Source organism: Cyprinus carpio, chromosome A8 (assembly GCF_018340385.1).
Source record: "Cyprinus carpio isolate SPL01 chromosome A8, ASM1834038v1, whole genome shotgun sequence".
Taxonomy (NCBI): domain Eukaryota; kingdom Metazoa; phylum Chordata; class Actinopteri; order Cypriniformes; family Cyprinidae; genus Cyprinus; species Cyprinus carpio.
In genome coordinates, this window is record NC_056579.1 from 12373975 (window position 1) to 12396049 (window position 22075).

At 37.4% G+C, this 22075-nt stretch overlaps 1 protein-coding gene across 1 annotated transcript; it reads left to right on the forward strand.

Moving 5' to 3' along the window:
- Positions 1-992: 992 nt before the first annotated feature.
- On the forward strand, positions 993-21956 carry LOC109094591 (guanine nucleotide-binding protein G(i) subunit alpha-3-like). The gene is made up of 9 exons (XM_042762268.1): positions 993-1627; positions 11988-12030; positions 13269-13410; positions 14180-14337; positions 16132-16260; positions 16355-16484; positions 16991-17144; positions 19793-20003; positions 20420-21956. Exons 1-8 carry the CDS (start codon positions 1510-1512, stop codon positions 19981-19983), a joined length of 1065 nt encoding a protein of 354 aa, XP_042618202.1. The 5' UTR covers positions 993-1509; the 3' UTR covers positions 19984-20003; positions 20420-21956.
- The last annotated feature ends 119 nt before the right edge of the window (positions 21957-22075 follow it).

Genomic DNA, 22075 nt, shown 5'->3' on the forward strand with positions numbered 1-22075 from the left:
CATTTTACACATTAATAATCAAATCTTTGTTCAATAACGAGATGTCTCAAAGGGATAGTTCACCCAAAAAATTTTATTTTTTAATTAATTACTCACCCTCATGTTGTTCAAAACCCATAAGACCTTTGTTCATCTTCGGAACACAATTTAAGATTTTTTGATGAAATCTAAGAGCTTTCTGACCCTGCATAGACAGCAATGGAACTACCACGTTCAAGGCCCAGAAAGGTAGTAAGGACATCGTTAAAACAGTCCATTTAATAGCAGTGGTTCAACCTTAGTTTTATGAAGCAACGAGAAGACTTTTTGTGCACACAGAAAACAAAAATAATGACTTTATTCAACAATTCTTCTGTCCCAGTCTTCGCCGCACATCCACTAGAGTACCACGACACACAACGATGCGTGTAATGCTGCTGACGGAGGAGCCGGCGATATGACATATGATCCTGATGCGCTGTGACTTGTTTGCAAGCAGAATAAGGCACACGAATGTGTTGTGGTACTGCCATGAATGTGCGTTGAAGTCTGACGTGGAAGAGAAGAAATTGTTGAATAAAGTCATTCATTTTGTTTTCTTTGTGCACAAAAAGTATAGCTTCATAAAACCTCTGCTGTTAAATGGACTATTTTTACAATGTCCTTACTACCTTTCTGGACCTTGAACGTGATATTTCCGTTGTTGTCTATGAAGGGTCAGAAAGCTCTTAGATTTCATCAAAGATATCTCAATTTGTGTTCTGAAGATGGACTTATGGTTTTGGAACGACATGAAGGTGAGTTATTAATGACAGAATTTTCATTTTGGGGATAACTAACCCTTTAAGTTTGACTCGTTCACAAACAAGATCAGTCACGATTAGTGCCGCTCCGACTGTCGTTCAGACTCAGAACTGACTCGTTTAGTGAAATGGGCGTGTTCGTTCAATGGGTTCAACCAATAAGATTACATCCTCACAAGCCGGGGCCAAATTCTGTTGGTTCGGGCGTCAGTCTTTGAAGGCAGGGAAGCAGTCACGCGCTTCAAAGGGGAGAGACTTCAGCGAGTCAGTGCATGAAAGTGAACGAGAACGATTCGTTCACTTAAAAGATTCGTTCTGAAACACCATGCTCCACTGTGATTCACTTCGAGACATTTAGCTACATATTTTGGATACAGTGTTGGATACCGTTTTTGCGTGAAAAAACTTAAACTGATGTTCACAGCAGACCCCAGAACCTCACCAGTGGAAACTTTTTAGTCACGGAAACATTGTTCTTCTGGGTTTCTGGTTTTGGATCCTTTGCTCTGTTCCATGTAGTTTCAGTGGTTCGCGGTCCCGTATAAGCTTGGTGTATCAGAACCGCCGTTTTAATATGTTTTAAGGCATCTGTTTTCATCCGCTGGAATCATCTCGTGCGAACCTGCCAACGCCTTATCTCTGCGTTATTCTTCAGGCTGAAGGAAAATTACTACAACGTTCAGTATTAAAGGTTCTTATTAATCGTTTTATAAACACATTTCGCAAAATGGGTTGCACGTTAAGTTCTGAAGATAAAGCAGCGATGGAGAGGAGTAAGATGATTGATCGGAACCTGCGAGAGGACGGAGAAAAAGCATCCAGAGAAGTCAAACTACTGCTGCTCGGTATGATGCAGTAGCCTTTCTTAATATCAGTACATAAAAATGCAAATGCATGCTATTTTGCGGTTACAATGTGTGCCTATTTATTTTTTCTGTCATTTTTTTTCTTTCCCGAAACTCGATTGTCTTCAGTAACGATATTAATGCAAAGTAGACCAAAAGTGAACTTGTTACTGCAGATTGTCATGTTAACATTTAAGGCAGCAATTACACTTACACATTCAGCTGTAATAAGTTGCAATGCTTTGTAGAGTGTAAAACAATGATTGACAACTCGAATGGTATTTAAACCTGTTCTCATGCATGTCGACTAAATTGCAGTGGATTCCTTATGTGTTGTGTTTGTACTAGTCTTGGCTAAGTGTGCTGTCAAAACATGTTTCCCAGTGGTAATCCTCCCCCAGTGTCCCAAAACATCCAGTGAGCATCACATTTTAAACCATATTTAACCTACAGCATTTGGTTGCTCTGTGTGACATGAGAAGCAAACCCACACACTAACACAGCAAAACAGTGGAAAGTAATGGTGTGATTATGGCAGTAATCCAGCTATCAAAGCGTGAGGGAATGCAGAAGATAATGGATTATTTGGACCATATTAGAGTGACAAAATACTGGTGTTTTGTCTGTCTGTTTGTTTTTGTATACTTTCGGTAGCATACCAGTTTTTTTTTTTTGGACAGAAGCATTCTAGATAACAGAAGCAGGCAGTCAGCTAGGCTATGTCCCTATAGACAAAGCATATAGGTCTCAGATATTGAACCATTTAGTTGTCTGAATCACTTCTGTTTGTATTGTTTATGGGTTTTATGAAAATACGGTGCTGAATGATTTAACATAAATAGATATTCTCATAAAGTAGCAAGTGCAAGTGCCTGACAGAGTACATCATACTGTGGTTTGTTAAGGAGTAGTCAAACATGGAATGACATCTGTGATTTCTGTGTGGGATTGTATGCCTTTGGACTGTGACATTCTTCTACATCCAGATTCTCTGTCAAAACAGGTTAAATTGCAGTAGATTACACAATCAGAAGTTATGATCAGTAACTTTGTCTGTTCGTGTTTGTGATGTTGTCATATTCTTAAGGTTTTCATTTTACAGCCTCAGACAGATTAGGCATGGCATATCCAAGAAAGCATTCCTGTCAGTGGATCAACATTTGTGTTCGTAAAAATCTTCCATTTTATCTTAAGTTATGTAACCCTTCCCTTCTTGGCATTTAAATCGTACATTGGGGCATGTTGGGGGGGGGGTTGTTTTTTTTACTCTGAATGCAGAAACCCACAGTATGCTGGAAGTGGGTCGAGCATTTCAATGAGCCGAATATTACATGCTCCATTAAACACAGAATGCAGTTCATAAATAAAAGCCGCTCTGAAAGAACTGTCCAAGCAAGTTCTGAGATTACAGCTGGACAAAGACCAACTCCTGTGGCCTGAGTGATCACAGTGAACTAGCGAGTCATCCTGAATTACTAATTATTTTTATACAATCTTGCTGTTTTAATACTGCTGGTGGATTAGGCAGCATGGCTACATCCCTGTAGGCAAGAGGATTGCAATTGTCTAGCAAAGTTGACTATGGCTGAGTTGTAATTAGAATTGCACAATGAGCTCTGAGCTTAATCACATTGTGGGAACTCTTGTGGCTTTTTCTTTGTGTTCTCTGTGACTCTCCTGACATCAGCAGATTCAGGGGAATTAGGCTATGACAACTCTACTATTACTTCTGGCTGAACTGCAGTTCAAGTGGGGTGTTTAAAGGGGTACTCCACCCAAAAAATGAAATTTCTGTCATCATTTACTAACCCTTATGTTTTTCCAAATCTGTATGACTTTCTGTCTTCTGCAGAACACAAGAAGATATTTTGAGGAAAACTGGGAACCAAACTACATTGGAGCCTATTGACTTTAATTTTAAAACCCACAGAGACATATGTTTCAGAGAGAAAAGAAAGTCCACTGTTGTTCATCTCTTTCCATTTTACAACTGTTATATATCAGTGTTATCATCATTAACTAGAACAAAAACTAAAACTATTACGCCGCCTTCACACTGGCAATTGAAATCAGCTCCGATATGGCTACGAAACGACCGGCAGTCATTCATTTCCTATGGAGATTCGCAGACCGCATGCGAATGGCTCCGAACCAGGTCCGAACGAGTGTGGTGCGAAAAAAATCGTGTCCGTTGGTCATCCAGATGCGTTCAAAAAATTGAACTCTTGCGAAAGGCTACGGACAGTTCCTATCCGACAATTCCAGCGGAAGTTGGCGTTGCTATGGTACTGATAAACAAACCTGAATTCTTAACTTTTAATAAAATAAATAATGATTTTATAACGATAAGTTGTCATGTCATTTTTTTTTTTTTTATTTTTTTGTTTTTTTATTAGTTATTTTAGTACAATTAAAATGAATAATTAAAATATTGTGGCCCCCGCTCATTCATTAAGCCCTATATACCACTATATCACATTTAGCTGACGTGACATGTCAACGTCCTGGGCAACTTTCCTCCATGCAGCAGCCTTCTGATTGATGTCTCTATAACCCTCATCAGAGAGATCATAGAGAATTGCACATTCAGATACTGACAAGATCAATCGTTCTAATCTCTCCGCCATTTTTGTTCTACTCGCTTCCGAAGCTTTCCGACGACTTTCAGCAGTGTAGTACGACGTCCACTGGGGGCGTATTCCATTTTACGGAGCTGATTTCAACTGCCAGTGTGAAGGCGGCGTTACAATTGTTTAACTAAAAATCGTTGAGTCTTCACACTTCTTCTCTTTTCCTTGTATCATCAGTTCATATTGACCACTTCTGTCAAGGACAAAAAACCCAAAAGTACTTGATACAAGTCACTGAAGCTCATTATATTCCATTTGACATCAGTAAAGAAGAATAAAGAAAAGTAACAGAATTTAAAGATTTTATTTTTTTTTTTTACCAGTAAGCAGTCGTTGGTGTAGAGGGAGAAGAGCAGTGGGGGGAGAACACATCCCTGAGGGGCACCAGTGTTGGTGGGGCGGCTGTTTGACATGAATTTCCCCAGTCTCACTAGCTGTTGCCTATCTGTCCGAAAGCTGGTGATCCACTGACAGATAGATCTAGGAACAGAGAGCTGGGTCAGTTTGGTCTGGAGGGCTGTTGGGATGATGGTGTTGAAAGCCGAACTAAAGTCCACAAACAGGATCCTCACATAAGTCCTTGTTTTGTCCAGATGTTGCATGATGAAGTGCAATCCCAAGTTGATTGCATCATCCACGGACCTGTTTGCTCGGTAGGCAGGGGGTCCAGTAAGGATCCAGTGATGTCCTTCAGATAAGCCAGAACCAGTTTTTCAAATGGCTTCATGACGAGAGATGTTAGAGCCACAGGTCTGTAGTCGTTAAGTCCTGTTATCTTGGGTTTCTTTGGAACGGGGATGATGGTGGAGCGTTTGAAGCAGGACGGCACTTCACACAACTCCAGAGATCTGTTGAAGATCTGTGAAAAGATGGGGGCCAATTGGTCAGCACAGGTTCTCAGACAGGCTGGTGTAACATCATCTGGGCCTGGTGCTTTTCTTCTTTTGTTCTTCCTGAAGACCTGGCGCACATCGTTTTCATTGATTTGAAGAGCAGCAGCGGGGGAGAGGGGTATTGATGGAGGTGTTAACGGTTGTGTAGAGAGATGATCAAAATGGATGTGGGGTGTTTCAAATCTACAATAAAACTCATTCAGGTCATTAGCAAGTCGTTGATTAGCCTCAGTGCAGGGGGATGGTGTCTTGTAGTTGGTAATGGCTTTCAGTCCTTTCCATACTGAAGTTGAGTCGTTGGAAGTAAACTGGTCGTAGGTCCTTTTAGCCGCTCTAATCTCTTTGTTCAGTGTGTTTCTGGCCTGATTATACAAGACTCTGTCCCCATTTCTGTAGGCATCCTCTTTGGCCTGACGAAGATGTCTGAGTTTTGCTGTAAACCATGGCTTATCGTTGTTGAATGTTAAATAAGTCCTGGTAGGAATACATATATCCTCACAAAAACTAATATAGGATGTTACGGTCTCTGTGAGTTCGTCCAGATCAGTGGTAGCAGCTTCAAAAACTTTCCAATCAGTGAGGTCAAAACAAGCTTGTAAATCCTGCTCTGTTTCGTTGGTCCATCTCTTTACAGTCTTTACTACAGGTTTAGCAGATTTAAGTTTCTGCCTGTAGGTTGGTATAAGATGAACCAGGCCGTGATCAGACAGCCCCAAAGCTGCCTGTGGGACAGAGTGATATGCATCCTTTATTGTGGTGTAACAGTGATCCAATATATTACTGTTTCTTGTGGGACATGTAACATGCTATCTGTATTTTGGCAGTTCACGGGAGAGATTGGCTTTATTAAAGTCCTCAAGAATGATTAAAACAGAGTCCGGGTGTTGTTGTTCTGTCTCTGTGATCTGGTCAGCGAGTTTCTGTAAAGCCAGGCTTACGTGCGATTGCGGAGGGATGTAGACACTCACCAGAATGAGCGAGTGAAACTCCCGCGGCGAATAGAACGGCTTGCAGTTGACAAAAAGCACTTCTAGATCTGAACAGCACATCCTCTTTAACACAGTTACATCTGTGCACCACCGTTCATTGATATAAAAGCATGTCCCGCCGCCGTGAGATTTCGCCGTTGATTCTGCGTCGCGGTCCGCTCTGAACAGCTGAAAGCCCGGCAGATTGAGCGCGCTGTCCGGTATGGCATCATTGAGCCAGGTTTCCGTGAAACACAGAGCAGCAGAGTGTGATAAATCCTTATTTGTCCGGGAAAGCAGAAGGAGTTCGTCCGTTTTGTTGGGTAGAGAGCGGAGATTTGCCAGATGGATGCTAGGCAACGGCGTTCGAAATCCGCGCTTCCTGAGTCTAACGAGCGCACCAGCTTGCTTTCCCCGTTTGCGCTTTTTGAAGCGTTTGATCAGCGCTGCTGCTCCACCAACAACAACGTTCAGTAAAACGTCCGAATAATTGAAATCCGGTAAAAGATTTTGGTGTGTTCTGCCGAATGTTCAGCAGTTCATCCCTGGTGAAACTGATCGTGTTTGACAAACAAAAAACAGGAAAAACAAACAAAAACAGTACAAACAGTACAAACACTGGAGAGCCAAGCACTGAAGCAGCCGTCTGCGGCGCCATCGAGGTGATATGATTGATTCGGTGTATACTGTATATTCTATCATAATTTGCAATACTGTCAAATTTTGTACATGTAACATGTAATAAGTTTTATTTTAAATGAAAATAAAAAAATAATTAAACAACAAATTTAGCATCAATACAGATGCTGCATATGTTGTGTTCCTGACATTGACAAGCCCCCAACTCTAAAACTCTTATCTTAAAGAAAGTTTCCCACCTGTGATTACAACACTGTGAAAATATCATATTTATGAATTGAACCCACATGAATGCCACAATCTGTTTAAAAAAAAAATATTTTCTCTTCCACAAAAAAAAAATAAAGGTGAGTAAATAATGTCATTTTTTATTTAACTGTCAGTTTCTGAAAGAAACGTTTTGCTTATCAACTTTGGGAGGACTAATGTAAAATTAGTTTCCGTTTGATAACACCATTATCCCACAAGGGGATATTGCTCAGTTGGGGGTTTGGTCTCAAGGGTCAGCTCACTGCTTAATGTAAACCTGCGCTATTGAAAATAAAGAGCTAAAGAAAAAAGATATAAATCATAAAGCATGGCTCTGCTCAGCTGGGGTTTATAATAGTGGCCATCTTAACCACACTGCACATGCCACTGCAGCTAACTGAATAATTACAGAAGGAGTAAGCCATTCACACACCCATTCAAAGCATTCACAGATGTGTATGTGGAGATTCTGTGGCTGTGCTGCACAGAACCAGTGTAAGGCCTGATGCTCGGACGGCATCCAGACCATGTATGGCTTTCACTCAAGTGGCTGTAAATGCTGTGGTTATTAGGAAAAAGTGTGGAAGTTCTGATCTAGGATCCAGTTTGTGTGAAGTGAATGAATACATTGACTTTGGCTGATCCTAAATCAGTGCTCTCACAATGAGAACCTTGATATGATAGATATGATTAATTTGAATGATTTGATTGATTCGTTCGTTCGTTCAGTCACTCACTCACTCACTCACTCACTCAGTTTTTAACAGTTCTGCAATAATAAATAAATCACTTTATATATATTTGATCCGAAGAAGAAAAATCTTTGATCGTCAGAGGCGTCATTCCCATTCACGTGCCCCCTCAGATTTTTGAGCCAAGTGGATTTTGAATGCATTTTCCAAAAGACAAAAAATAGCCCAATAATATTTTTTATATTTGATTCAGTGTGGCACATCACCAACTGCTAAATTCAATCTGCATTCGCCCTTAGGCTGGCGCTGAGCCAGACACATTTTTACATCGATGCGCATTATAACAAATCACACACGATTCTGTTGAGTTTATGAATGCAATGGCCAATCAGAGGCGATCAGATGATTCATCGCTGAAATGCTGGTGTTTTGTTCAGTGCTTCTCTTCTCTCTGGCGAATTCTTTCATCTTAAACAGCAAAGTGCAGATGTGTGTATGAATGTAAATAAGATATTAATTTCACATTGTAAACAGCATCAGTGATTATAATGGGAGTTTTTGAGAGTGCTTGAACTCTGGCTAGACTAAAGTCAGTGAAAATGTTCTTTGATGTAGGCTAAATGTAGGCTACTTTGCTCTTTTTCTGCACAATGAAAGTGTTATAATTAGTAACTTACAATGGTTTTTATTAAATTCACGTTAAATACAAAGTCAGTCGCATTAAAAATATGTAATGGCATGACACCCAAAGATGGGTTTTATGCGTAGTTAATAGATTACACTAACATTAGGCTACTTTGCCCATCGCCACTATATGATCTATAAAGGTACAAAATGCATTTACATATTTGAGAATCAAGATATTTCATGATATAGTTAACACGTTTGGGAATATTTCAAATAAAAAGGAAAAATTAAATAAAACATAATCCTAAAAGCATAACCCAGTTATAAAGCACTATCGTGGCTGCTGTGTGTCACATAACAAACATGACCCACCCATTCACTTGTGCCCCTTCAAAAATAATAAGTGCATGATGCCCCTGCCTATTGTTGTCAGATTTTTATTGCCGATTTTACTTATGGTATGTTAATGAGAGAAGTAACAATGTCTAGAGTTCATGGTTCATGCATTTTTACACATGAGTGTCTTCAGTTAATTATTTTGTCCAGTTCATGCAAGTCTTAAAGGAATAGTTCACCCAAAAATGAAAATGTTATCATCATTTAGACTACTCACCCTCAAGTTGTTTCAAACCTGTGCAAATTTCTTTTTTCTGTATAACACACAAGAAAATATTTTGAAGCATGTGGGTAACCAAACAGTTTCTAATCCCCATTGACTTCTATAGTATTTTTTTCCAGTACTGCGGAAGTCAATAGGGAAGCAACTATTTGGTTACCCAGATTTTTCAAAATATCTTTTTTAGTGTTCGATAGAGGAAAGAAATTCATATAGGTTTGAAACAGTTTGAGGATGAGTAAATAATGACAGAATCTTCATTTTTTAGGGAACCTTCCATTTACTGATTCATGCACAAATTGAACTGATTTAGCGTTTTTGGGTGAAATACTCCTTCAAAAAAATGACTAACCCAGATTCGGCTTGCTTAAATGTACACTGGTGAAAATGTCAATAGGTTTGTGTGTTCTCAATCTGAGGTTTTATTAAACCTTTGTTTTGCTCAACCATTGATAACTCATTGACCTTTTAATTGTGCTAAGGCCTCATCAGACGTGGCAGGACGTTATGGCCTTCTCACTCTCAGCTGCAGCATGCCTGTGGTTCAAGACTCTCAGAAGAAATTTTCCACATGATTCTCCTGCCCCCAAGATCCACAGTTATTTCTTCACCATGCCATAAATTTGGGCTAATATGGCAGCAAGCCACACCTCAGATGCAGACATTATTGATCTAACCCTTAATGAATCCTGCAGTAGATTTGCTGCATGTAACCAGCGGCACAAATGATCCTGAAGATAACTGTTACTGGTCTGGACTGAATTTTTTACTAGAATGGCAAGCCAAAGGATGTTTTAAGTTCAAGCCATATTCATTTCAATAAAAAATGTAGGTAATGTAAAAGTGATTTGTATGTTACAGACTCTGTTCCTGTCACGGTGTGGTGCAGGAGGGAACACACAAAGAAGATAGATAAACAGTCTTTAATAATCTACATGGGGTAATCCATAACAAGCAGGTAGCAAACACATGTATACATTGACGAAACCAGACAACCAAACACTGAACAGAATGCAACTTAAGGAAAGGCAGGAAAGGGAGGGTGGGAATTTGTGATCACCAGTCTCTTTAGGGATGGTGTTTGCTGCCCCCACACACAATTTCGCAACTCCCAATTCTGAGAGTGCGGCAGACAGGGGAACGACATCCATGGTCATTTCAGGATTGGCGGATTGTTCAGGGCAAATAGATAATTCTGGGTAGGCAGATAATTCAGGGCAGACAAATGATTTAGACTTGTTAGGATAGCACAATATTTGGCCGAGATACAACTATTTGAAGATCTGGTATCTGAGGGTGCAAAAAAATCAAAATACTGAGAAAATCACCTTTCAAGTTGTTCAAATGATGTTCGTAGCAATACATATTACTAATCAAAAAATAGGTTTTGATTTATTTACAGTAGGACATTTACAAAATAGCTTCATGGAACATGATCTTTACTTAATATCCTAATGATTTTTGGCATAAAAGAAAAATCTATAATTTTGACCCATTTTTTTTTTTTTTTTTTTTTTTTTGCTATTGATAGAAATATACCCCAGCGACTTAAGACTGGTTTTGTGGTCTAGGGTCACATATGTCCCCATCACAGTCCATAGAGCGCTGCTCACCCTCAGCCATGGTGCAGTGGCTGGAGCTTCCCTCCGCGCTTTTGCTGTTCATAGTGCTCTCCACTGTGGCGAGCTCTGTTGCCGGCTTTCGCACCTGGTCTGACGTTGCGAGCACTAGCTCTGCGGCGATCCTCAGCTCTGTCACAATCAATGGTGATGGCTCGTCAGTCGCAGTGGGCTCTGGCTCTGGCTCTCCATCAGCAGTAGGCTCAGACTTTGGCTCCACGCAGTGGGGAGATGGTGGGCTGGGCTCTGGGGCATGAGTGGGGCTTGTGTTGTCATCCGTGTTGTCACCGCTAAACTTTATAAGGTCCGGTCTTCTGTCAGGGTGTGGTGCAGGAGTGAACGCACGAAGAAGAAGAAGATAGAAAAACAGTATTTAATAATTCACACAGGGGTAATCCATAACAAGCAGGTAGCAAACACACGTATACATCGACGACACCAGACAACCAAACACTGAATAGAATGCAGCTTATATGGGGAACGTAAATGAGGATAATTAATGAGGGGAATGAGGGTATGCCGTGGCGTAATGGTTAGAGAGTTTGAATCTTTACCCTAAGGATGTGGGTTTGAGTCTCGGGCCGGCAATACCACGATTTAGGTGCCCTTGAGCAAGGCACCAAACCCCCAACTGCTCCCCGGGTGCCGCAGCATAAATGGCTGCCCACTGCTCCAGGTGTGTGTTCACGGGGTGTGTTCACTGCTGTGTGTGTGCACTTTGGATGGGTTAAATGCAGAGCACGAATTCTGAGTATGGCTGTATGTCACGTCACTCACTCACTTAACAAGAAAACCCTGAACATAATGACACAATCAAGGGGAGACAGAAACTAGGTCAAAGAACACGAGGGGTGAAATGAAAACAAACAAAAGTCCATAAAGTGTTACAGTTACTCCATATCCAAAATGTGCTAAAAATGTAATGCAATACCTGCTAAATAACATAATAATGTAAACTATGTTATGTAAACATAGTTTCACTTGTCAGCTGAGAAGTAAAGCATTGGATTACATACAGGCCATGTGTCCACTGGCCTGTTTCCTCATGTTTGTACAAACATCTCTTTCTGGTGTGTTAGTAAATAAGCCATTAAAGTGAGTCATTTGACTTGGTTATAAAAAGCTCACCTATCATAGCTCCTGCTGTCCTCACAAACACTTCGGCTGGGGGAACTAACATCAGACAAACCTTTCATCTTCAGGGCATTTAATCTCACCGTATGGCAAGCACAACCCGAAATAGAGAGCTCGTTTTGCAGCTCATGCTGGGCTTGTGATGTGGGAGGCAGAGGTTGAAAGCTTCTATTCATCTAATGCAGACCTTCTCCTGAGCGTGTGATGTTTTGGGTCAGGCGAATAAACTTTTATTTATCAATTTGCAATATCAACCTCATCAACAGCATTCTGTGTTGTTTGTCCTTTTGTAGGTGCTGGGGAATCAGGGAAGAGTACAATAGTTAAGCAAATGAAGTGAGTGTTTTGATTTTTGATCAAAAGATCTTTAAAGTTTCTTAAAGGGTTACTACACCCCAAAATGAAAAACTTGTCATTAATCACTTTACCCCCATGTCGTTCCAAACTCATAAATGCTTCGTTTGTCTTGGGAACACAATTTAAAATATTTTGGATGAAAACCGGGAGGATTGTGACTGTCCCATTGACTGCCAGGTAAATTACCCTGTCAAGGTCCAGAAAAGTATGAAAAGCATCATCAGAATACTCCATCTGCCATCAGTGGTTCAACCGTAATGTTATGAAGTGACAAGAATACTTTTTTGTCCAAAAAACCCAACAACAACAACAAAAATAACGAATTTATTCAACATCGCATCACCGTAGCGCCATTTTGGAGAATATCCACTGAACGCAAGCAGCGTACGCTATTCTGTAATTTACTTGCCAGTCAATGGGACAGTCACAAGCCTCCTGGTTTTCATCCAAAATATCTTAAATTGTGTTCCAAAGATGAACAAAGCTTTTAAGGGTTTGGAACGACATGAGGGTAAGTGATTAATGACAAAATTTTCATTTTGGGGTGGAATGAGACTGGTAGTCAATGTTCCCTCTAGTTTTTGTGCAAAACCTTGGGGCAGACCCTTTGGCCACCATGATATACAGTATACTGGTAATAGATTTACATTGCATTTAATTATATATGAATGTATAATTATTTATTTGATTTTATATTTATTAATAGCATATTATATTTTACATGTAGATATATATTACATGAATCATAACAGCATAAAAATATAATTATTATATGATTATAATCTAAATAAATATATAATTATTGTATAAAATATTTTAAATATATCTTAATAAATATTTGTATCATTATATTAATATTGTATTGTTTGTTTCTTTTATATTATATGAATTATATATATAAATAAATTAATAAAATAATAACATTAATAACTGTAATCCAAATAAATATAAAATCATTGTATGTAATAAATATTTTATTCTAAAATGTGTATAGAAATGAATGATTATATGGCCATTCAAGAAATAAATTTTTTTCCCCATGTATATACTTCTTGATCTGAATTTTTTGGTTTGTGCAAGACCACCATCAGAATTAAAAGTCCGCCCGTGCACACAGCTTAGGGGGAACGTTGCTCACAGTTATTATTGGATCTTTTTGATGTAATTGTTTTGTTTGATGTGCAGTAGATGTGGTTATCTGATTTGTTTTACTTTAGGATCATTCATGAAGATGGCTACTCAGATGAGGAGTGCAAGCAGTATAAAGTTGTGGTTTATAGCAACACTATTCAGTCCATCATCGCCATTATCAGGGCCATGGGCCACTTAAAGATCGACTTTGGGGATCCTTTAAGAGCGGTAAGATAAATAAATTAAAAACGCACACAGAATTGCCCATAAGCAATCATTTATTACTTCTCTTGTCTAGACTGGATATCTAGTGCTGGAATTTGAGTACAGTGATGCCTGTAAAATTCACCCTCTGGTCAACCCAAACAGAGTTTTGTACATGGAAAAATGTTTCTTTTTTCAGCCTTCTCAGAATAAAAGTATTTTGGATCATTTATAAAATCATGATACTATGTACTACCATAATTGGTCACTATTTCTAAATACACTAAGAATCCAGTCATGTTTTACCACAGTGTTATTCACCAAATTAACAAAAAGAATGATATTTAAACATATTTATATTCAGGAATATACATAGAAATAAATAGCATTATCTACCCACATATTTTTTTAACTAAAACAATTGATAAATAACAAAATGCCAAGTTTTTCAGTTCAGAAAGAAATTATATTATACCTAAATTGAGTACAACAAAATAATAGAAATAAAATAAATAAGCAATAAATCGACAATGTTTTTCTAATTCGTATCACACAAAATAAACATCTAATACAGCTAGCATAGCTTTATTAATGAACTTATGAGGTATATTTTAATGAAGCAGTCAAAAAGACTCAACTTCTTTTTGAGATTAGTTTAGTTTGAATCAGTCTGACGATTCATGGATAGCAAACTCTACAACTGAAATTGACTGACAACTTGTCTTGTCTCATTGTAACAGTAATGTAGACCAGTTTTCAGATTGTCTTCTAATGTTGTTCTGTTTAACATCAGGATGATGCTCGGCAGCTCTTTGTGCTCGCCGGCACTGCAGAGGAAGGAGTCATGACCCCTGAGCTCTCTGGGGTCATCCGCCGGCTGTGGAAGGACGAAGGAGTGCAGACATGTTTCGTCAGATCACGAGAGTATCAGCTCAATGATTCAGCAGCCTAGTAAGTGCACTTGAGTACTCTATAGATGGACCAAGGGTTCTCACAGGCTTTTCTGTGCAGCATAGCAGAGTAACAACAGGTGTAGTTCATCACATTAACATGTCTGACAACCAGAAAGTGTCCAAATAATATATAAATACATATAATTTGTGTTTGTGATATATTTCTTTCAAATAATGGCTATTGGTTTGAATTTCTGTTATAATGGAGTAACATCCATAAACATTTAAGAGTCCAAATACTTTTTCAGTACACTGTTTAGAGAAACTGGCTTAAAGTAAACAGTTATTCAAACAAAATATGCCAGTGTTTATTTTGGCTTGTAACTTTAGCAAATATTATTTTTACTTGCAGTACATTTGGTTTATTGAACCATAATTTCTCTCCACAGAATCGTGCGTTTGTTTGAATTGATTGATTAACAAGAAATTAGTTTTTGGTTTCCTGAATGGGAAAGATTCAGGTTTAGGCACAGATGTACAGCTAATCGAGATCCATCTTGCTTGTGCAAACTTGTTTAGGATTTTTTACCTGGTAGATTCCAGCTCATTGACTGGGGGGAAATTTGTGGCTTTCTATTGCATTGCACAACTTTTTTTCCTCAGATTTTTCCATGTTGCAGTCATTCTTTCACTCTGTTTTCAGCTTTGGTAGCCAGTAAGAATGTTTCCAGTAATAATCAAAAGCAAAGTTCTTTCCTCTACATGAACTCATGCTTTCATGCAGCGAAACTATAGAAACAAATCTTTTAGTGAAAGAGAAGCTTTGTGCTCCTGTGTTATTGCAAAATCAGAGGGGTGGGTTGTTGTGATGGATACATCTTTATTTTAGCAACAGTAGTGCTTTAGTAACATCAGACCTGCGTTGCAGTGATCCTCTTTTTCTTTTTCTTTTTTGCACCCCTTCCCCACCAATCAATCAATATTTATTTCAGTAGCACATTTTAAAATGCTATAAACGACACAGGTTGACAAAGATGTTTTGCACAACATCACTATCCATTTCATTGCATGTAAGAACAATTATATGCAAAAGAGTAAAGATCCATCTTCAAATTAGATTAAAACACTCAATAGAGTCACAGGATCCAGTATGGAGATTTTTTGGTGTCCTGAATGTGAAACATTTACCACCATAGTCATTTGTTAATCCTACAATAATAGCAGAAAAATTACACTAACGTTCAGTGTCAGTTCAAACGTTTAGTGTCAGTACAGTAAGTGATTGATTTGATTGATTGATTTTGTTTTTAGCAAGGATGCAATAAATTGATCAAAAGTAAGACATAATATTTAAAAAAACAAACAAAATATATTTTTATTAATAGTTGTGGTATTGGGAATTTTAATTTTTTTAGATATTAAAATAGAAAACTATTATTTTTAAATTGTAATGATATTTCGCAACATAAATATTTTTTGTGAGCATAAGAGATTTCTTTCAAAAACTTCAAAAATCTTACCAACCCCAAACTTTTGAATGGTAGTCACATACATGGTGGTTGCCAGATTGAAAAAAAAAAAAAACTTTTTTAAAATAAAATATAATAAAAAGTATTATAAGCTGATATTCATATGCATGTAGATCTCAGAACTGGTGCAGCCTTTTAAATGTGTTCCAACTACTGAGACTGTTTACGTAATAGACCCTGCATAAAATAAAGAAAATAATCAGGTTTGATTTGATGATTTTAAAATGTTCTTCTAAATACCCTTTAAATCATCTTGACATTTTCATTGTTGTTTTTTAAATGGTTTCATTCAAAATTCTCACAATGGTTTGTCTCTTGTCCAGCTATCTAAATGATCTGGATAGGATATCCCAGCCCACCTACATGCCCACTCAACAAGATGTGCTGAGGACTCGAGTCAAGACCACTGGCATTGTCGAAACACACTTCACCTTCAAAGACCTCTACTTCAAGTAAGTGCCCTTTTTTTTCTTTCTTTCTTTTCTTTTATTATCTTTTCGTTCTCCCTCATGTCCTGATCACTGTATATTGCTTGTGTCCAAACAGGATGTTTGATGTTGGTGGGCAGCGCTCAGAGCGGAAGAAATGGATTCATTGTTTTGAAGGCGTCACTTCTATTATCTTCTGTGTGGCACTCAGCGACTATGACCTGGTGCTAGCTGAAGATGAAGAGATGGTGAGTTTCCTTCACCATACTGGATTGAGCCATATAGAGATAAATAGAGATAAATCAGAATGGCACACTAGTCTGTTAACAAGATCACAGGGCCAATTCATTTAATATGATGGATTAATGAAAATATAGTAAAATATTATAATCAGTAAGAAAAGCTACTTCCAGACCTCAGTATATTTTTATTTCTTCATAGCCACCACACAGGATGTTCCATTTGTCCTGGTTGTGTTAAAGCAATTTCCTCATAGCTCCTGGAATTGCTGCATAGTTTCCTCATGAGACCTAATTTCTTAAAATACACTGACTATTTTTCCATACAAGGATGATTTGAGGTTGCATAATGATTTTCAGTGGAGTCAACATTCACAATGTTATAGAAAGAATTAACCCTTGATTCCATTGCGTTTATTTTTTCAAATGTACTTTGAAAATCTCAGCTCTCACTTGTCAAACCAAGCAGTATCTAAACAAATGTGCATCATATGGTGATCTCGATGTGTCCACAGAACCGTATGCATGAGAGCATGAAGCTTTTTGACAGCATCTGCAACAACAAATGGTTCACAGACACATCCATCATTCTCTTCCTCAACAAGAAGGATCTGTTCGAGGAGAAGATCAAGAGAAGTCCACTCACGATATGCTACCCAGAATACTCTGGTGAGAATATATTAAATATTGAATTATTGTCCTTATGATTGAAAGGTTATTTAGTGGTTTAAATAACACATATTAACACACATACATTAGTAGCTTGCATTTAAATTCAGTGTTGAGTTTATATGTAGTGAATGACGATGCCACTCAGAAAAGTGGTTGTTTCAGGACATTATATTCAACAATACTTATTACTCCTGATAACTTGGTTCAGTCCTGGAAAACATTAACTATGTCTAAAATTAGATGGATCTGCAGATAGTCAGTAAGTCATATTTTTAATCAAGCATCAATATATTGTTTGAGCCTTTGGGGCAAAAAGCTGATGAATCATTGCTTGTTTATAAAAAGTTATAAAACTGAAGTAGGGAATATGTGAGGTTGAGTTTGAAGAGCCTGTCAGAGAAGGGGGAGCTTTTCGTTGTCTAAGCACTGTGGAAAACCTCTGTTTTGTGTCTGCCAGTCATCATCCTTCAGGGCTGGGTGAAAGTTGAATCTTGCTGGTTTTGAGATGTTTTAGCGTTTCTCTCAGTCTTTATATTTTAAAAACAGTACATTTCAATGGTGGAAAGAGAACTGAAATAATATACTCAAGTAAAAGTACCATTGCATTCCAAAAAATGTAGTTTGAGTAGAGTAAAATGTACTTGTCCAAAAAAGTACTTGAGTAAGAATAAAAGAGTAGCTTATTTAAGTTAGTACTAGTACTAGTATTAGTACTCATGAGTAGTGAGTACTGAGCTGTGGATTCTGCCCCCTTATAATAAAAACTGTACACTGCAATTTAAACATTTCAGAAAACATTGTACATACTGTAATTCACATAATCTTTTGTTTGTTGTCAGAAAGAATGAAGAATATCTATCATCCAGCAGTTTTAATTTTGACTGCCAACTCTTTAAAATTCATCAAAGCAACACTGAAAAACAATTAGAGTGATGAATAGATGAAAGAGTTATTATCAGTACACTAATCACCATTTAAATCATAATGTTTGAAAAAAAAAGATTTAAAACCAGGTGTAAGGCCACTGAGCCAGAGTATGCTATTGTTGCACATGAAATATTACTGAAACAGTGCATAGAATACAAAACCATTAGAAAGTCATATGAGAGTTCATCATCACACACCATGAGATCGGTTAAAAATAGAGATTAAAAGAGCCAATTTCTCTCCAAAATGGTGCCAGTTTTAGCGTTTTGTGATAAAGAAATGATAATCATAAACATGATAATTTATGTTACAATTTAAACATAAAAGCACATTGTTCTGGGAGGGGGCATTATCCCCTCCATTTTACACAGATACATTCACTGAGATTGTAATGCTGATAATACAATTTGTGAGGAAAAAGTTCCATTAAATAGGGAAGTATTTCCGGGGAAACCTTTTCAAAAGAAAACACACAGACGCATCTCTTTGCAGGGCAGCGGCAGTCTCTGTGAATAAGCTGTTTTTTAAGGAGAAAATTGCATTGAATGGGGAAGTAGTTGTTGGGATTGTTTTTTGTATTTGAATGAGTGCACTTGCTAATTGATGGCGGATTGAATAAAATGGATCAAACAAAAAACTTTATTTACGAGCTGCAATTTTATTACATCACGTGCTGACAGAGATGCATAATAACTCCACGACCAATAAGGTGCTTACTGAATCTGGTACTCCAATTTCAGTACATTAAGCCATGGTAAGCTGTTTTTCCAAGCAGTTTAGAGTGTCCCCAGTACATTTTTTCACAGTGCGTATTGCGTGCTCAAACTCATCAGGAGTCAACGAGCTGCCAAGTTCTCAAGTGACTGCTGCATGACGCACGCGAGGGAGAGACACGGCAGTGCAGATCACGCGTCTCTCTCTGTACTGAAGTAAAGTGGAATTTACCACATTATGAATGTGACACTTTCGGGAAGTATTTACATTGTACGCAATAGCCTACGCCTGCAACCTCACGCAAAATTTCAGGCCCTGTATATGCTAGCATGTACAAATCATTTAGTTGCAGAAATAACATAAATAATAACGTATTACAGGAAGATGCTGATAACTCGAATGAATTAATGCTTGTAGAATGCACTTCCAGGAACCATGATTATCACCAGTTGGTAAAAGTTTTCTATGCACAATTTGATTTGACTTGAGTCATGAGACCAATTACCCCCTCCCTATCTAATCACGTTGACGTATAAAAATAAAATTAAATGTCTAGTTCAGACAGAGTAAGTGAGTGCTGGAGTAAGTAGCCTACTCCTTCTATTTTGCTCTTGTATTTTAAAATGTAATTCAATCCTGTGACGTTAAACGGGAATTGTCATCATGAGCCAATCTTCAGTGTCACATAATCCTTCAGAAATCATTCTAATATGCTGATTTAAGGTTGAAATCACTTGTGCTGCTTAATAATTTTGTCGAAACCATAATACATTGTTTTCAGGATTCTTTAATGAGTAGAAAGTTCAAAAGAACAGTATTTATTTGAATCTTATGTAATAATTTAAATGTCTTTACTGTCAATTTGGTTCAGTGTAATGAATACATGCTGAATAAAAGTAATCATTTAATTCAATAAATAAAATAAAATCAATAAATCTTACCCCAAACTTTTGCATGGTGATAAAAATCACACAAATCGTAAACTTTTCTCATATGACGTTTAGGAACAAACACATATGAGGAGGCAGCGGCCTACATCCAGTGCCAGTTTGAGGATCTGAACAGAAGTAAGGACACAAAGGAGATCTACACACACTTCACTTGTGCTACGGACACCAAGAACGTACAGTTTGTGTTTGATGCGGTCACTGATGTCATCATCAAGAATAACCTCATAGAGTGTGGCCTCTATTGAAGCATCATCTGTCTGCTAAGGTAAGTGCAGCGAAAGGGAAAAGGCTTTACAGGACAGAATGTGAGGAACACTGGAGCTCTTGCACAGTGTGCATATTTATCTGTGAAAATGTTTCACACAGAAATCATGATTGATTAATGTTTGCTCTTATTTTTTCTAAATTTAGAATATAGAACCATATTCATCAAAAACCACAGACCACTGGTGAAAATCTTGAAATCATGAAAATCATGAAATCTGATAACCCCAAAATATATATATATATATATATATATATATATATATATATATATATATATATGTATGTATATATATGTATGTATGTATGTATGTATGTATGTATGTATGTATGTATGTGTGTGTGTATGTATGTATGTATGTATGTATGTATGTATGTATGTATGTATGTATATATTATGACTTTTTTTATTTACAGTTATTTATGGAAGATTTCCAAGGTTCACTGGCTGGTTGTTCCTGGTTTTGCCTGGTGGTGAATGAACAAGAAAGACCTCCTCCCCACTGCGTGCGTTCTTCACGCTAAATGCGGTACCTATGCCCATGGACATTTTTCCCCATCCTTTCTTAATGACAATCTGTTATGGACATTATTTCTTTGCCACTTCCCTTTAGTCGTTATTTTATTGCCAATACAGCTTCATTCTGTTCATTTCCTGTTTCTTCTGTAGGTATTACATAACACACCACTATGCATAGATCATAATCCACAATGGATGGTAATATTTGCCTCTACTAACCTCCATTGCATCAAAGATCTTTGTTTTTTTAACACTGCAAACAGTATTTCGATCTGAGTCCTTTTAATAACAATGTGTGGGTTCTTATGGGAAAGTTACCATTTTGCCATGTTTTTCATAGTGATTACTTAGCTATTTTATAATTTTTTTAGGTCTGTCTTTAAGTTTGCATATATTTGCATACATAAAAGAATTTCTTCAAATTAAGCCACTATGATGAGTGAAATTAAGCTAGTGTGAGAACTATTGTTGTATATTGTGTTATATTATTGTCATACCTTTAGTAATTCACAGCCCAATCATACAGCAACAGGACACCATTTTTTCCACTAATTAGACATGGATCCTTTTATATAACACTTTATATAACACACTATTTTTGTATCTCTTGAGGACCAGTAAAGGTGTGAACAAATGTTTTTCTCACAGACACATTTCTAAATGGTGCAAAAATAATGACCCTCTGTTGGGTCAAGAACACTTGGGAACAAATGCCATGAAAACAGAACATGATCGCTAGATTTGCATTCTTGATGAGTATAGATTTTTTTTAAGACTTATTTGATGATATTCTGTTTAATCCTGTGGATTTCAGTATTTTTAAACGAAATGACACAATGTGATCTGGTTTGTAATACCTATATTTAACATGAAAAGGGTTGACATCAAGTTCAATGTCCATAATATCTTGCTCCCGGAACACGCCAAACAGCCAGAGTTGCCTGTATGTGCAAGACAGACATTATCCATATATTATGTAAAAAGTATGATATTCAAGTGCTGGTACATTTATGTTCTCAGTCTGGATTCATGCAACAATCTGTGATTTCTTTTCTATATCACTGTGCTTTATTTTATTTAACTATTTCAGGTATTTTAAACATAAAGGTAAAAGTGAACAACTAACATTAATGATAGCACTGAATCACTAATATGCTAATAATTTGGTTTGTTTAGTTTTCTGAACTCCCTTCTATTGAGTATTATTTAAAACCTCTTATTTTAAAAAGCTTTTCTTTTTTTTTTTTGGTCATGTGTTACTGTCTATAGTACAATGTCACCAATTGCTGCAGTTTTGAGAAAATACATATGTTACCCTGGACCACAAAACCAGTCTTAAGTCGCTGAGGTGTAGCAATATCCAAAAAAACATTGTATGGGTCAAAATGATCGATTTGTCTTTTATGCCAAAAATCATTAGGATGTCAAGTAAAGATCATGTTCCATGAAGCTATTTTGTAAATTTCCTACCGTAAATATATCAAAACGTAATTTTTGATTAGTAATATGCATTGTTAAGAATTCATTTGGACCCATTTAAAGGCGATTTTCTC

Coding starts and splice junctions, on each gene's coding strand:
- LOC109094591 (XM_042762268.1), top strand. CDS start 1,510: ATGGGTTGCACGTTAAGTTCTGAAGATAAAGCAGCGATGGAGAGGAGT. Junction 1,628..11,987: donor AGTCAAACTACTGCTGCTCG/GTATGATGCAGT, acceptor GTCCTTTTGTAG/GTGCTGGGGAATCAGGGAAG. Junction 16,485..16,990: donor TAGCTGAAGATGAAGAGATG/GTGAGTTTCCTT, acceptor ATGTGTCCACAG/AACCGTATGCATGAGAGCAT.